At 36.5% G+C, this 15,042-nt stretch overlaps 2 protein-coding genes across 3 annotated transcripts; one reads left to right on the forward strand and one right to left on the reverse strand.

Annotated features, from left to right (window-relative positions):
* The first annotated feature begins 6,643 nt into the window (after window positions 1-6,643).
* On the forward strand, window positions 6,644-11,893 carry pic (DNA damage-binding protein pic). 2 transcript variants are annotated; one of them, XM_090168694.1, is made up of 20 exons: window positions 6,666-6,758; window positions 6,826-6,967; window positions 7,030-7,178; window positions 7,241-7,357; window positions 7,422-7,567; window positions 7,636-7,924; window positions 7,989-8,147; window positions 8,210-8,592; window positions 8,653-8,761; window positions 8,833-9,011; window positions 9,254-9,417; window positions 9,477-9,607; window positions 9,677-9,861; window positions 9,921-10,016; window positions 10,078-10,325; window positions 10,388-10,818; window positions 10,884-10,993; window positions 11,079-11,248; window positions 11,315-11,613; window positions 11,672-11,893. In XM_090168694.1, exons 2-20 carry the CDS (start codon window positions 6,901-6,903, stop codon window positions 11,753-11,755), a joined length of 3,516 nt encoding a protein of 1,171 aa, XP_090024820.1. In that variant the 5' UTR covers window positions 6,666-6,758; window positions 6,826-6,900; the 3' UTR covers window positions 11,756-11,893. The 2 variants fall into 2 exon arrangements, with proteins under 2 accessions (XP_090024819.1, XP_090024820.1); XM_090168693.1 differs by having other exon boundaries at window positions 6,644-6,967.
* Window positions 11,894-11,950: 57 nt separating this feature from the next.
* On the reverse strand, window positions 11,951-14,690 carry LOC149952656 (uncharacterized). Its single transcript, XM_090168695.1, has 2 exons — window positions 14,274-14,690; window positions 11,951-14,206 (listed from the first exon to the last, which is right to left on the reverse strand). Exons 1-2 carry the CDS (start codon window positions 14,532-14,534, stop codon window positions 12,965-12,967), a joined length of 1,503 nt encoding a protein of 500 aa, XP_090024821.1. The 5' UTR covers window positions 14,535-14,690; the 3' UTR covers window positions 11,951-12,964.
* Between the last annotated feature and the right edge of the window lie 352 nt (window positions 14,691-15,042).

Here is a 15,042-nt window from a genome sequence, read left to right on the forward strand (position 1 = left end):
CAACTCTTGTAAAAGCATGTCAACGGTTTTTTTTCTTTCCCAGGAAAAACCCATCCTCTGTTAATCCCTCTATTAGTGGGGCCTCGACCATAAAGCGTTAAGGACTATCTACAATGGATGTATTGTCAGAGTAGTTGCTTACGCTTGCAGTGCTTGGTGGAAGAGCACGCAGAACAGTGTTAAGGCGGATGCACACATAGCCTTCGCGCGCAAAATTTCGCTAGCAAATCGCGTCGCGTCGCGTGACTTAAATAGAATGGAAGTCATGGCGCATGGGCGAAAATTCGCAGGCGAAATCGCTTGTGAACCATATGTGTGTTTGGGCCTTTATGGTGAGGAAGTTGAGCTCAATACAGAGAATTGCTGCCCTTCGTATAACTTGTGCCTACCGGACTGTCTCGAGCGATGCGCTGAGGGTCCTTGCTGGTATACAACCGTTAGACCTGGTGGTGAGTCAGGAAACTGCTGTTTTCAGGTCCTTCTCTTTCCGAGAATACAGCAAGCACTGTGAGGTGGAGTTACGAGGTGGTAACTACCTCTACCCAGGCGACCCATTCGAGGACCACCCGGTGGTCAGGGGCATTATTAACATCAAAGAGCAAATACCCAATGGTAATGGGGTAGAGGTGTTTACTGACGGTTCGTTGTCCAGTAGGGGTGCCGGGGTGGCATTTGCTGTGTACAGGGATAGTGTAGAAGTGTATAACGAGGTCACTCGCATTAATGGTAAGGTGGATGCGTTTTCTCTGGAGCTTTTAGCAATACATGAGAGTATTTGCTGGTTAAGGACGCAAGGTCAACGTCCTGGTGATGGTGTAACGATTTTTACGGATTGTCTTTTTGCTATTAACGCAATAAGCAAAGGGCTGACTTTCTTGCAAAGTCAGCAACCGATATTCCAGAGGAGAAGGAAATGAAGCCAACTAAGTTTGTAATTAAAAGGTGGCTTAACGAGGTGACGACTCAAAGGTGGCAGGAGTCGTGGGATGTAAGTGAGAAAGGTAAAGTAACTAAGAAGTACTTTCCTAAGGTCAAAAGTAGTTTCAACACGAACTACTATTTTACACAAATCCTAAGTGGACACGGTAAATTCCCACTTTACCTGTTCAACTTGGGGCATATTGCATCGCCCAAATGCATATGCGGTGCTTTGGAATTATACTCAGAGCACTATGTTCGTAATTGTCCCAAAACGAACCATTTGATAAGTAGACCACTCCAAATGGATGGGCTTCGGAATCTGGATAACGAACGTTATAATGTGTTATATCGTTGTGAACTTTGACGAACTCACGAGTAGCCCAGGACAGATACGGTTTGACCCAGAACATTTTCCTATAAAGATGAAAATTGGTACATAGGTAGTTTTGGACCCCAAAAATAATATACTAAAAGTCCCCACCTCTAGAACGTGATCTTCCGACGCCATCTTGGAAAATGGCCGCCAAGCACGCCGGACGTCATAAATTAAATGAAAGTGTCCAAAAATGTTAAAAATCGGTACATTATACATTTAAGGCTTTCTGAATAGTATTGTAATTTTTATTTGGTGTTCAACCGTTATTTTGGCCGCCATCTTGGAAAATGGCAGCCAAAAAGGTTTTCCACGTAACTTTCCACTATATGTTTCAATATGTTTGAAAATTGGTATATAGTTTTATTACGGCCTTTGGAACATGGTTATGTATCTGCGACTGTTATTTCGTCCGCCATCTTAGAAAATGGCGGACTGCAATGCCGAATTTCGCGTTCAAAATTGAATGATATAGTCCGATTGTTTTCAAATTTGGTAAATTTTTTGATTATGACGCTGAGAACACTATTACAAAATCTTAAAGGTATCTGACGGTTACTTCGTTCATCATCTTGGAAAATGGCCGTCTGGAAAATATTCACCTTGTCGATAGCATTCTTATAACTATTTCGAATTAATTTAGGGTTAGATTATTAGCTTTTAAAATCTGGAAAATGAAAACCGGTGATACACATATAACACATTTATTTGTAGAAAACATTTTATTGCGAAATGCCCTAAACTGTTTAATTAACTATATAATAAGCACATGATGTTTTCTTTGGCGATGTATCGTTTTTCATCATTTATATTCGAACTGTCGATGGGCTTTCCTTTCTCTCTACAGGCCACGTGTTTTAATTTAATAGAGAACGGTCTATATCCCCGGGTCCTGGCAGTATATGGCCCATGAGGTACTGATTGGGGCCCCTAGGTCAAGGAGGGGGAGAAAGTCAATAACATTTTGAAAACGTTAGTGGAGCCCGGGGTCTAAAACATTTGCCCCGGGCCCAAAAAAAATAGCACGGCTCTGGCGGTAGTTTAAAGAGGTTCATGGGGCTCCTTACACTGATATTTATAGAGGTACACGGTACACGACGTTAAAGGGGTCAGCTAGGTTACTGATATGAGTACGAGTTCTAAAGCAGTCTAAAAGGTTTCTTAGAGGAGTCTATAGGAGTACTTCGAAATTTTAGAGTAAAGGCGTTATACAATCTAATAAACCGGTTCTAAACGATCAAATGTGTTTCTTATAGTGGTACACGGTTATTTTTGGAGGTACAAAATCTTTAATATATCAGTGATTAAATTTAAACCAGAAAAAAAAATATTTATTCAATCCTGCCATTTTGATCCTTCAAATCGTTGCAGTGGCGCACGCGGGTGGGGGCAGAAGGCCCGGGCCCCCTCCAAGAACAAAAAGAAAACTCGGTTTTTTACTAATTATTACAACTAAAGCAGTCGAAAGAGTTTTGATCTTCACGGGCCCCCTCCAGAAAACAATCCTGGGTGCGCCACTGGATCGTTGTTAGGAAACTGCGCGATATTGTGTAGCAATTTTGGTGCAATCCTTTACCTCGGTGTACGATAAGTATCGTCGTTTTATACATGAGAAAATATATGGAGATACAAAATCTTAAATATATCAGTGATTAAATTGATGGCTTTACGAATTATACGATCAATGCAACTATGTGGGACGCGGTCGAAGGTCGGGCTCCCCAGCTACTTCCTAATATTTACAAATCGCAAATTATAATCTCGTCGTCTTCTTCAAGCAAATATTTCCAAGGGTTACTTCAGATCATACCACACATTGCAGAGCAAACGAGACCAGATCTTTTGCAATCGCAGTTTTTAGGGCAAGTCGTTCTACAGTTACACGAAATGAGTGTGAATATGTGTGTACGTGTTTTACAGGTAAACGCTCATTCGTAAAGGGGTAATTTAAAAGTAATTTAAGCTCACAAAAATTGATATTAATCGTTAGAGATATATTTCAAACCATATCATTTGTTTCCATTCTGTAACCGTAAAGAAGTAACTCGCAACTCTTTCCTTACTCTCTATGAACTACTGAAATCAGAAAACGGTTACTTGCTCCAGAATGGTTTGTTAGCAAAGTATTATTCATGTAACGACTAATAGATTTTAAATTTTAATATCTACATTTATAAACCGGTGTGTTTTAATTTCGAAATGTTTTGCTAGAGAGATGGGCAACGACATTTATTATTATTTGGACAAAGAAAAATGGAGGTTTCTTGGTACGAGCTGCAGCAACTGATAAATATTTCATTGAATATTTTAAGAATATATAAATAGTTTTGGGCATTTCCTAATTAAATGTGTTATATTATTATTATTAAATGTGTTATATTATTTATATATACATCAGGGGCGTAGGAACCAGGGGGGCAAGGGGGGCAATGCCCCTCCCTAGAATTTTACTGGGAGGGGCAACTAATGTTATTGCCCCCTCCAACTTTTTGGTCAGTTGAAATCTTCGCAAGGCTCAAATTATCATTTTAAAAGCATTTAAAGCTTATAGAACCTCAACTGTGTTTAAAATTTCCGTCTTTTTCCGCCCATTTCTATAGTAGTAAAAAGTACACATGCATTCGGAGAAGCTACACTCCATTAAAAATTAAAAACCATTCTCCAGACCCCTTTTCGTTTCTCTTTGCCCCCTCCAACTTCTAGAACGTTCCTACGCCCCTGATATACATTTGTATCACCGGTTTTCATTTTCCAGATTTTAAAAGCTATTAATCTAACCCTAAAGTGATCATTCGAAATAGTTATAAGAATGCTATCGACAAGGTGAATATTTTCCAGACGGCCATTTTCCAAGATGGCGAACGAAGTAACCGTCAGATACCTTTAAGATTTTGTAATAGCGTTCTCAGCGTCATAATCAAAAAATTTAACAAATTTGAAAACAATCGGACTATATCATTCAATTTTGAATGCGAAATTCGGCATTGCAGTCCGCCATTTTCTAAGATGGCGGACGAAATAACAGTCGCAGGTACATAAGATTTTGTAACCATGTTCCAAAGGCCGTAATAAAACTATTTACCAATTTTCAAACATATTGAAACATATAGTGGAAAGTTACGTGGAAAACCTTTTTGGCAGCCATTTTCCAAGATGGCGGCCAAAATAACGGTTGTACACAAAAAAAAATTACAATACTATTCAGAAAGCCTTAAATGTATAGTGTACCAATTTTTAACACTTTTGGACACTTTCATTTAATTTATGACGTCAGGCGTGCTTGGCGGCCATTTTCCAAGATGGCGTCGGAAGCTCACGTTCTAGAGGTGGGGACTTTTAGTATATTTTTTTTGGGTTCCAAAACTACCTATGTACCAATTTTCATCTTTATTTGAAAATGTTCTGGGTCAAGCCCTTTTTTAGTCTATCTGTCCTGGGCTAGAGTGAGTCGTGAGTAGGTGTTACAAGTATACGGGTGTATACTTGTTTGTGTACAGGCCGTTACACATATCTCGCCCTAATTAATCAGATGGCATCTTCGCTGGGCTCGCGGTCTTCTCAGAAAAAAAAACCAACTATACGTACATTGTGATACACTGTACGGCCACACATAAGCTTACGCTAGCTTAGTGACCGATTTCTTTACTAAATATATAAATAAATAAATAAAGTAAATTAAAACAGCGTACGCCGATCGCGCCGCCGCCGCCGATGTAAAATCACCGAATCGCCGGTCAAACTTTAGTACTTTACCGGAGTTGGGCCACCTCTGGGTCCAAGATTAATTCATGTTTTTTTAAGCGTCTATGTTTTGACCATTGAGTTGGGAATAAATAGAGGTCTGTCAGTCGCGGGACAAAAATTTAGCTTCAAATCAGAAACGTTATCACTCGACGATGTTGTGCCATCTATCTCTAGCGTTGGGAATCATTAAAGCCTGAAAGCAAAATCCACGTATATCACTCTGATTTGCGTATTTAGTTACGTGGATTTTACTTTCAGACGACGTTGTTTCGAGCGAAATTGACGCAAAATTTTAAACGGAGAATTAGGCTTAGCAAACTAAACGCGTCTCGAAGTTACAGTGATTTATTAGACAAAGTAAATTAATGTAAAAAGATTATATTATTTTTAATGGGCTATTGTAATTGTTTAATAAGCTTTTGTAATTGTTTAATAAACACCATAATAGTTCGAAACGTTTTAGTTAAAGGTTGTGTTAATACCGGTAGAAACAAAAATGTTCAATGCATAAGTAAAGGCCTTTTCACACGAGCCAACTTTTCAAATCAAAATGCTGAGTCAGCAAAAATGGATCAGTGATCCATTTTTTTCTCGCGTACTTTTTTGGTGGATCAACTCATCGAACTTTTATTCACACGAACCAACTAGTTGACTCAACTCAAGTTGACTCATCTAGTTGGATCAAAAGGTTGGCTCGTGTGAAAAGGCCTTAAGTGTATAATGAGAAATAAGGAATAGAAGGGATTTATCTGAAGCAATGATTTAATATTTAGATTCCCAATTAAAAGACCGACTTTAGTAACGAAATAGCTTGAGGCTATAATGCAACTTGATTACTTGATGCGACACCTGGTCCACAACAGGAAGACGCGATTTGCGGGGTTGCGGGGTTCATTTTGATTAGTTTGCATATCGTGACAACGCGAAAATAAGAGTACTCTCAGGTAAAATGCAGTGCCAACTTTGAAATTTCATTTATTTAATTTTAAGACGTTCCCGGCTTGTGTACAAACATACCAAAAAGATACAACATTCATAGATTAGATCAAACTGAAGGTGCCTCAACCATGATCATATATTTGACCATGATGAAACACTTCTCCCAGATTTGAATGATCACATGTTTGACCAAGAGGTTGGTTTGAACTATATCATTTAAATTTCCCCGTCCCTAAAGTAATTAACTTTTACACCAACTTTAGATTCAGTAAAATAGCGAAGAATATTAATAAGAAGGTGAAAAGGGAATGCATTAGGAAAATACTAAATTGATATTGTTCAAAGGCCAAATGTTATTTCTTTCTAACAGTTTGGAGTTATGTTAGAATAATACAATATTTACTTTTTATTATAATCAGAATATTAAACGTTATTTTGAGTTTCTTCGCAGTAAATTAAATATCTAAATGCAAATTACCACCAAGATACACGCGAACAAGTGCAAAAAAGTATATAAGCAGACGATATTTGCAAAATTATAGTTTTTTGGAAAAGATAGAAGGCGCCACCACCGAATGATAAAGTTTACGTAATTGTATCTCTAGTTATATATTCCCAACTCAATGGTTTTGACCAATGTTTTTATACTTGTAATTTTCAAGGGCAATATGTTTCGCGCCGTCGGCCTGAATCGTGACCCTGGACGGCCATGTTTTTTGTAAGCGACAGACCGCGTCTCTTTCTTCCTTTCTAGTAAAATTTTATTACAATTTAATTTTTGGTAAGTTTTATTTTGATAATTAGGCTACCCGTCAACGTTTAGAGTTATTTATTAAACTGTCATTCAGATTAAATTTAAAAAATTCAAAAGCATTATCATAAAATTGTCATTGCAAGGCGAAATATTTAACCAAGGCTCAAAGATGTCCTATAATCACGTTTACGTTGTAACCGCTCATAAACCAACTGGAGTCACAGCTTGTGTTACTGGTAATCCCGTATTTGTTTTATTTTAACGAAATAATTAATGCCAATCTTCGTTTATTTTACAGGTAACTTTACAAGTCCTGACGATTTGAACTTAATACTGGCAAAGAATACTAGATTGGAAATCTATGTAGTCACTCCAGAAGGGCTACGACCCATCAAAGAAATTGGTATCTATGGAAGAGTAACAATTATGAAACTATTTAGACCTTCTGTACGTATATAATAAAACGTTTGGAAAACCTTAACCAGATATAATGAATAATTTTTGAAAAGGGTGAGAAAAAGGATTTACTATTCATGTTAACGTACAAATACAACGCAGCTATTTTGGAATGTGTACAGGATGGGGAGAATATTGAGATTATAACTAAAGCTCATGGAAATGTTGCTGTAAGATAAACTTTATTTATTTTTAATTGCGATTATCTTTTGATGAATTAATTTTTTTTTCTAGGATACAGTTTCTAGGCCTTCAGAAACTGGCAGTATTGGTATTATAGACCCAGAATGTCGCCTAATAGGTTTGAGACTGTACGATGGATTGTTAAAAGTTATTCCCCTTGAAAAAGACATTCGAGAATTAAAAGCATTTAATATAAGGTAAAATGATGAGCTGTTGTGTCGGTGATCTTGGTTGATTCTTTGATTGAGGTTCTGTGATTTTTCAGAGTGGAAGAATTAAATGTTTTGGACATTGAATTCCTTCATGATTGCGTTACACCCACAATTGCCCTTGTACATCAAGACCAACAGGGAAGGCACGTTAAAACTTACGAAATATCCCTTAGGGATAAAGAATTTGTGAAGGGGCCTTGGAAGCAAGATAATGTTGAGAGCGAAGCTTCCATTATTATCACAGTTCCTAAGCCCTTTTGCGGCGCCCTTATTATAGGTCAAGAATCAATTACGTACCATAAAGGAGACAAATACATTGCTATAGCCCCTCCTATCATAAAGGTTAATTAGCAATTGAATGTCTTTGGAAAGGTAATTACTATATAGTAATTTTTCTCAATGCTAGCAAAGTACCATCATTTGTTACGGCAAAGTAGATAATAATGGCTCAAGATACTTGCTGGGAGATATGTCTGGTCGTTTATTCATGCTTTTACTTGACAAAGAAGAGAAAATTGACGGAAGCATTTGTGTTCGTGACTTAAAACTGGAGCTTCTTGGAGAGGTAAGCATTTATGTAATTCTTGTAATAGATATTCTAAGAACTAATTGTGGAAATTATATTAGATTACTATTCCTGAATGTCTGACTTACCTGGATAATGGCGTTGTTTATGTGGGCTCCAGATTGGGAGATTCTCAGTTAGTGAAACTGAATGCGGATGCCAATGATCAAGGCTCATACGTTGAAGTTATGGAATCTTTTACCAATCTTGGTCCCATTGTTGATATGTGTGTTGTTGACCTTGAACGACAAGGACAAGGTCAGCTGGTGACGTGTTCAGGAGCCTATAAAGAAGGATCGCTAAGGATAATCCGTAATGGAATTGGGATCCACGAACATGCCAGCATAGATTTACCAGGAATAAAAGGGCTTTGGCCTCTGCGAGTTGGAATTTCTGATAGCCTTTTTGATAATACTCTTGTATTGTCATTTGTTGGCCAGACCAGGTGAGTTTTTTTAGTGTATATTGTAATTTACAAAGCAAATTAATTTCAATTGTCTATTAGAGTGTTAATGTTGAATGGTGAAGAAGTCGAAGAAATGGAACTGCCTGGCTTTGATATTTCCCAACAAACATTTTATTGTGCTAATGTTGTTGGTGACCAAATAGTTCAGGTAAATGCATTAAATACTCTCCTTTCAAATAGTAGTTTCAAATGTTTTAGTATATATTTAAATCCATTTAGACTACTGCAGTTTCGGTTAGATTAGTTGATAGCTTAACGAAACAATTGATTTGCGAATGGAAGCCTCCATCCGATCAAAATATCAGCGTTGTCGGTTGCAATGGGAGACAAATTGTCTGTGCCGTACGAAATGAAGTTTACTATTTAGAAATTCACACAAAAGGAATTAAACAGATCAGGTTTGCTGTAATTTATAATAACTAGGGATGCGCCGATATATTGGCCTGAAAAATAGAATAAAAGGGTATGACAGTGTACTGAACCGTCTCTTACAATGATTTTATCATATACACTACGGTTATGATAGATAACTTTGTTAATATCAGCCATGAATAAGCAATATATCGGTGCATCCATAATTATAACATTATCAGTACAATTTTTTCAGAATTTTTGATAATTACTGTTAATAATTTTTCAGTTCAGCTATAATGGACTACGAAGTAGCGTGCTTAGATATAAGCCCTTTGGCGGAAGGATCTGAAAGATCTGAAATTTGCTCTGTAGGTCTCTGGACTGACCTCTCTATTAGAATTCTACAAATTCCCAATTTAAATGAAATTCACAAAGAAATGCTAGGCGGTGGTACGTTACTTAATCATTTTAATTGGTTGTATTATTGATTTTTTCCACATTTACTGTAGAAATAATTCCAAGATCAGTTTTATCAACAACATTTGAGGGCATACATTATTTACTTTGCGCTCTCGGTGATGGGTCACTTTTCTACTTCACTTTAAACCCGATTACTGGTTTACTGAGTGATCGTAAAAAGGTAAATAAGATGTAGTTAAAATTTCTCTAACTACCGAAACTTTCGTACTAATTTTTTAAACAATTGCAGGTAACTCTGGGCACTCAACCAACTGTCTTAAAAACGTTTAGGTCTCTTTCCACCACAAACGTCTTTGCCTGTTCCGATAGACCAACTGTTATATATTCCAGTAACCATAAATTAGTATTTTCCAATGTTAATTTAAAAGAAGTAAATCATATGTGTCCATTAAACTCTCAAGGCTATCCTGACAGGTATATATTTTACCCAAATCCTTACTCTGACAACCCCATAAATTAATTTTTATCGGTAGCTTGGCCTTTGCGAATGACAGTACTTTACTAATTGGTACCATAGATGAAATACAGAAACTTCATATCAGAACTGTTCCATTGGGTGAATCACCTCGGTAATACATTTTACGTAGTTATTAAGTAATTTTGTGATTTTTAACAAAGACTATATTGTAGACGTATAGCGTATCAGGAATCGACTCAGACTTTTGGTGTTGTAACCATGCGTTATGATATTCAAGACATGAATGGTTTGAATCCAGTTAGGCCTAGTGCAAGCACGCAAGCTCAAAATGTGACTCATAGTACTAGCATGGGAACTGGTATCAAATCTGGAAATGGTTCTGGACCAGCATCAAGCGATCAATATGGTCAAGAATTAGAAATAAACAGCCTTTTAATTATTGACCAACACACTTTTGAAGGTTTTTTTTTTGCTCGTAATTTAAGCCTTAGCTGTATTTTTGACACTGATGAATATTTACAGTATTACATTCTCATCAGTTTATGACCAGTGAATTTGCATTGAGCGTAGTTTCCACGCGTCTGGGCGAAGATCCTAATGTATATTATATAGTTGGAACTGCCCTAGTGAACCCTGAAGAATCTGAACCTAAATTGGGCAGAATTATCATTTTCCATTGGGCAGATGGAAAATTACAACAAGTTTGTGAAAAAGAGGTTAAAGGGGCTCCGTATACCCTTGTTGAGTTCAATGGGAAGCTTCTATCGGCTATAAACAGTACTGTTAAACTTTATGAATGGACAGCGGATCGTGAACTTCACAATGAGTGTAGTTATTTCAATAACATAATCGCTTTGTACCTTAAAACTAAAGGAGATTTCATTCTTGTTGGGGATATCATGCGATCCATGACACTTTTGGCTTACAAACCTTTAGAAGGAAATTTTGAACAGGTTTTTACTTTGAAAGTGACCTTTTATGAATTTGTGGTATATTTAAAACTATATTTGCGGTTCAGATTGCCCGTGATTATCAACCAAATTGGATGAGCGCTGTACAAATCTTGGATGATGATACCTTCTTAGGAAGTGAAAATACTTTCAATTTGTTTGTTTGTCAAAAAGATAGGTACGAACATTCTTGCAACAGGGTTGCCACGGTACCTGCAATGTGTTTTCCTACATCTTAGTTTTAACATTTAAATAATGTTTAGTGCTGCTACCACGGATGAAGAAAGGCAACATTTACAAGAAGTGGGACAGTTTCATTTAGGGGAATTTGTGAATTGTTTTAGACATGGGTCGTTAGTAATGCAGCACCCCGGTGAAAGTACCACACCTACCCAAGGTTCCGTCTTATTTGGAACTGTGAATGGTGCCATAGGTATCAATTTTTTGGTATTGACTTGCAATCATAACATGGGATATTAACCAATTATTATATTTGTAGGTTTAGTTACTCAACTTCCAGTTGAGTTCTACAATTTCTTATTAGAAATTCAAACGAAGCTGACGAGGGTCATCAAAAGTGTTGGAAAGATTGAACATAGCTTATATCCTTCAGATTCTATGTATTTTTATTGCCCTTTAAAACTTTCCATGTTTTCCTTAATAAATAATTTCACTTGGCGGTCATTTTGGACTAAAAGAAGAGCAGAGCCATCAACTGGTTTTATCGATGGGGATCTAATAGAAAGCTTCCTCGATTTAAGCAGAAGTAAAATGATGGAAGTGGCTTTAGGCATTCACGTAAGTTAATTTGAAATTTTTTTTCAGACAGATTGTTAATGTAAATATTATTACGTAGATTGATGATGGTAGTGGAATGAAAAGGGAAGCGACTGTAGATGATCTGGTCAAAATAATTGAGGAATTAACGAGAATTCATTGATTTTCATTTTGATTCAATTTTAACTTTGCAAGTTTCTCTAATTGTGAATAATTTATTTTTCCCATTCTTTTCATAATATTAGAATTTTGAAACCTGCTTCCATTAAAAATCACACAACTAAAAGTGTTAATTCTTTTATTTAAAATTTTTTAAATTGAGTCAAAATTAAGAAAATAAAAAAATAACTTGGCCAAAAAAAACTGCAAAATCAATTAACTTTTCCGAAAAGCGAAAGAAATTAACTTTGCAAAATCAAATTATTTTTAAGAAAAAAATGTCGATGAGAAAAATGTACTTGAATTTTGAGAAAATTTATTACAATCCGTGCCCACGGTCTATATTTAGAGCTCAACTTTTTTCCCCTGCGCGTATATTGGCAATTTACCGGTTTTGTCGTCGAAGACGCCAACTCTGCTTGAGAGACTTATCCAATTTTTGTGTCGCGCTGTAACCTCGACCACTAGTCGTATTTTAATTCTGTAAACGGATTTAAAATCAGGAGGTTTAACTTCTTAATAAACAACGCAAAAGTATTTGAAATATTTAGGATGTCAAAAAAAGTGTCAAACATTCGTAGAAACTTCACAGTCTCTTTAGCTTCATCCCCGATTAATTCCTCCACGGCATTAGCAGTAGTCATAATTAGTACCTGAGTTGCAAGCTTTACAACTCATGCAACTATGTGCATTTGGGTAAACGTGATTGTATGTTAACTTAGGCGCTAACCATAGCAGAGAACTTGAATCTATTTCAAAACAGTCAACTATGTGTTTCCATAGTAGAAATTAAGCATTTTTTTTGAAAAGTCTTATTGGCTGAAGCGAACCATCCTTGTGTTTCTTCATTTTGCCACTGTTGTTCAGTCCAGTCTTCGCAGTCTTTATATTATGACATACATCAGATTTCTGTACACATTTTAATTAATTTCCTATTTGAAGATGCTTTATCACATACAACTGCAAGAATTCGAAAACCAAGTGCTTGTTAATTTTCAATACCATACCAAATTATTGAGTATAAATCTTCCGCATTTAAATTTCCACAGGAGAAAAAAGCATATAGATATTTAAAATTAGATGTCAGTCCTCTAACCATCAACTGAAGTATGTGATTTGCCAAGTTAATGTTTCCATCATCTGGGGTGCCTTTAATGCTGTTTTCTAATTCTGTAACTTTCATTTCTGAATTGATTCAGAATGGTGGCTCCAATTAGTTGTCCTGTACTGCTGTTAAACACAATTTTTTTCTTTGAATTAATTTCATTTGTTCTCGCATCAGTAGCTTTTGAAATATTGATTTGCTCTCAAATGGGTTTTTCGCAATAATTTCTTCGAAACCCTGACTCTCTTCTTCCGACATGAAAAACCCATCTTTTTTAAAGCTCTTCTTAACTTTTAATTCTAGTTCCTTGTTTCTTTTCTTCAACGCTTTATTATTTTTATTAACTCTAATGAACTGATCTTTTATCCTGTCTTTTGTCATGTAGCGTAGATTGGTACTTTTTTTTAAAGTAGACCTATTATTTTCTCTTCGTTTTCGATTTTGTAAAACTACCTTTGTTACTCGACAAGGCGGGCAAATTTGAGAAAATTGGCGAAGGAATAATTGCTCACATTTATTTGATCGTATTGACTGGCTAGTTGTGCAAATATATGCGGGTTTTAAATGTTTATCTTTAAAATGGGCAAGCAGTTCTCCTGAAATGCCAAGGCAGGGTTGCCAATTTTCAATTTCAAACAAAATGTTTATCAAGTCCTTCATACATGAATATGGCATATGAAAATCAACTGAACTTGATGAAAACATTTTATGATCAGGCGAAAGTAATGTGTTGCAAAAATAAACACTTGGCTTTAAACATGGAGTTATTTCAACCATAATTAAAGAGCTATCCCCCTTTCTAAACTTTAGACATTTTATACCACGCAAATTGCATTCTGGTTCTTGAATTATGGCAATAGACCAGTCACAGTTATCTATATTTTCTAACTGATGAATTAAAAATTCCCTTGCGATTTTTTTAAGAGGATGTTCTTCCATTAATTGATTAGTTGGAACATACATGTATTCCAAGGAAGAGGCTGGCTCTGATACAGGAGATGTTGCAATTACATCCAATGGTGTTCTGATATCTTCTAAACTTGTGTTTGGTTCATTTAGCGCTGATTGGGAATTTATCTGATAATTTTGGATGGATGTCAAAGCTGAAATTTGGTCAAGGTTCACAGTTTTCAAAGACGTAGCAAGCGGTGGTATGATACTTTCATTTAGAAGTTCAGCTCTTTCCATATGGGTAGTACTTTCCACAATTACTGGTCCTTCATTAACATTTTTGTTGTCCCAGGTTTGAGCGGAAATGTCTTGACTTCTTTCAGAATAAACATTCTCTATGATTAACTCAAATCGGCTTTGCTGTGCTTGAGAATAACCATAATCCAGAGCCTCGGAGTTCTATATTGTAAGGAGTCATTATTATTTTGCCACACTTTCTTTACACAGATGTACAATAAAATCTCACCTCTTGCGTTTCTTTAATTGGATCAGGATGTTCTACCGTAGGTCCATTACCTCCAACAAAATGCTTAGAGCATACATAATGATGTGGTTTAACATCATAATGAGTGTTTATATCCGCTCTGTTAATCGCTTTAACCCATAACATACATTTTTCAAAGTTTTTCTTTGGTTTTGGTACAGGATAATATTTTATTTCCTGACTTTGAGATTGATGAGCGGTTTTGTAATTCCTACATCTTCTATACAAACAATATTTTCCCATTCTTAAGATATTTTAATTAAAATTTTAGCTATTAAACCCCTACTACGCGATCCTCCATATTTTTTTTTTTTTTGCTCGTTATGAGCCATTGTAACGGGTGGGACAATACAGTCCGATCGTCCATTTAATTAATCAGGTGCGAGATATGTGTAACGGCCACACTTGGGGATAGGGTTGGGACACCCGTGGCGGAAGTATGACAACCACCCGTTGTGGGATTAGTGGTCGTCCTCACACGGTCATCCACAATCTCTGCCTCCCGGACGCCTGGGATTACAGGAGTGAGCCACTACTCCCGGCGATCCTCCATATTTAGTTACACTCGACCTTTTTTTACAATTCCGGCTAGAGGCACTAGATGGCGCGAGCTGACGGAATCGGCCGCCTATCAGACTAATAATATACTTTTATTTCAGGATTTAGAAAGTGGGATACACTTATAGCGATTTCCACTGGGGGATTTCGGGCGCTCCGGGAGCGCTCGTGATGAGATTTCGCCCTCCACTGG

This window comes from Leiobunum rupestre, chromosome 3 (assembly GCF_980474605.1).
Source record: "Leiobunum rupestre chromosome 3, qqLeiRupe1.1.hap1, whole genome shotgun sequence".
Lineage (NCBI taxonomy): Eukaryota > Metazoa > Arthropoda > Arachnida > Opiliones > Sclerosomatidae > Leiobunum > Leiobunum rupestre.